Source organism: Octopus bimaculoides, chromosome 7 (genome assembly GCF_001194135.2).
Source record: "Octopus bimaculoides isolate UCB-OBI-ISO-001 chromosome 7, ASM119413v2, whole genome shotgun sequence".
Taxonomy (NCBI): Eukaryota; Metazoa; Mollusca; class Cephalopoda; order Octopoda; family Octopodidae; genus Octopus; species Octopus bimaculoides.
In genome coordinates, this window is record NC_068987.1 from 88950231 (window position 1) to 88952140 (window position 1910).

The 1910-nt window shown below is 38.0% G+C and overlaps 1 protein-coding gene across 1 annotated transcript in view; it reads left to right on the forward strand.

Moving 5' to 3' along the window:
- The window catches only part of LOC106870565 (QRFP-like peptide receptor), a 73878-nt gene that overhangs the window by 68535 nt on the left and 3433 nt on the right, over positions 1 to 1910 (forward strand). The window contains exon 7 of the mRNA XM_014916691.2: positions 1788 to 1850. Coding sequence (XP_014772177.1) covers positions 1788 to 1850 — 63 coding nt within the window. The remainder of the gene's footprint in view (positions 1 to 1787; positions 1851 to 1910) is intronic.

Below are 1910 nucleotides of genomic sequence, written 5' to 3' on the forward strand. Positions count from 1 at the left end.
TGTGTGTGTGTGTGTGTGTATATATTTATGGAGACGATATACCAACGTCCCTTGTAGCAGCCTTGATAATTGCTAAGAATTATCGACATGAAACCAATGGTAGTCTTGTTGCCCCTCAAGTACAGAATACCTATCTAACAATACGGTGTTGAGCATTCATTCTCACTGTTCGATATTAAAGTATCTCAATATTGTAACATGAAATTGCATTTGAACTTGGCCGTAATTTGATCTCACACCCACAAAATTAAATTAATCTAGCGGGAAGTAAATTTCTCGCTTAAATTAATTAAAATCAGTGAATATCATATTCAGAGTGAGTCAGAGAGAGGAGGGAGGGAGGGAGGGAGAGAGAGATGGTGGTAGAGAAAGAGTTTTTGAGAGAGAAAGGAAGAAATAAGAATTCAAAATACTAAAGACTTCAATGAAGAAATGAGAGAGAATGGTAAAAACACTGAAGATTCAACTCTGCGGTGAATACATACATCGGAAAAGAAGAGATGGAGGAGATGAGCATGTACAAACCTTCTGAAATAAATGTGTACGGGCGTGTATGTGTGCTTTCAAATTGCTATTAATTCCGTGACTTATCTTTGCACTAAAACTATAACACAACACCTGAAGCTATATAAAGAAGACACCTGTTAATTATCCAATACTTCCTATCGTATCGCTTCTTGCTTGACTGTCTTTACTCCTTCCGGGATCGATAAAATAAGTACCAATCAACTACTTGAGTCGATTTAATTCAGTATCTCCCTCTTCCAACAAAGTTTAATATCTTGTTCGTCTATTTTAGAAATATGTTACATTGCTTATAGCAATGAATTATGCCTCCCAGACCAACCACCCACCCACCGACGCACACCTGTACTAATTATTGGTTTTTGTATTACCTGTTAAATTGGGGCAAAAGTCTCTAACGAAAATGCTATATCAAGACGTTGAACTTCTAAATATAAGCCGATCGTTATTACACCGTTTTCATCCTAATTTACCTGTTCTAAATACAAGGACGGGAAGGTGCAGTGCACGGCGTAGTGGTTACGGTGTTACCTTCACGATCGTAAGATCATGGTTTCGATTTCTGAACCAGGTGGTGTATTATGTCCTTGAGCAAAACACTTCATTTCAAATAACTGCAGTCCACTCAACTGTAAAGGATTAACCTTGCAATGTACTGACATCATTTTCAGAAGAGGAAGTTGTGATTCCAGTCATTTGCATGCCATGGTAACCAGGTAACTGACCCTATGGTCCTAAAGATCTGAGACAGTAGTGTTCAGGCTTTGATGATGATGATGATATTATGGACGGCGGCGGCTAGTTTCCCCTCCTCTTTTGCTATTTATTTATTTATTTATTTTGTATTTCCTTATAAAGATTTGTCGATATTTTCACACGTTATGAGTTGACAGAAATCGTCTTAGTCTGATTTATATCTTCTTCTTCTTCTTTTTCTTCTTCTTCTTTTACTTCTTCTTCTACTTCTTCTTTCCTTCATCAATATTCAAGTGACAGACCGAGCGTCGCGTCGCTTCAACTTCACTGACAAAATCACTTCAGGGCGTGATCAGATTCTGTCTTTGAGTGTGTGCATGTGTGTCTGTGCACACACACACACATATGTGTGTGTGAAGGCGCATGGCTTAGTGGTCAGGGGGCGTTCGGCTCACGGTTGTTTTAGATTTCAAAGTTGTAGAATAACATTTTAAATGTCAAAACTAATTCTTTATTCGTCTGACGTTGTGGAAACTCTTGTAATTTCATTTTGTTTTTTTTTCCAGTGCGAAATATTGAGAGAACATCATCAGGGATCGGAGAAAGACATTCCTCCAGGTGTCGCTCAAGTAAGTCTTTGGAAATAATTCATTTTTTGCTCCTTTACTTCTTTTACTTGGCTCAGCTAT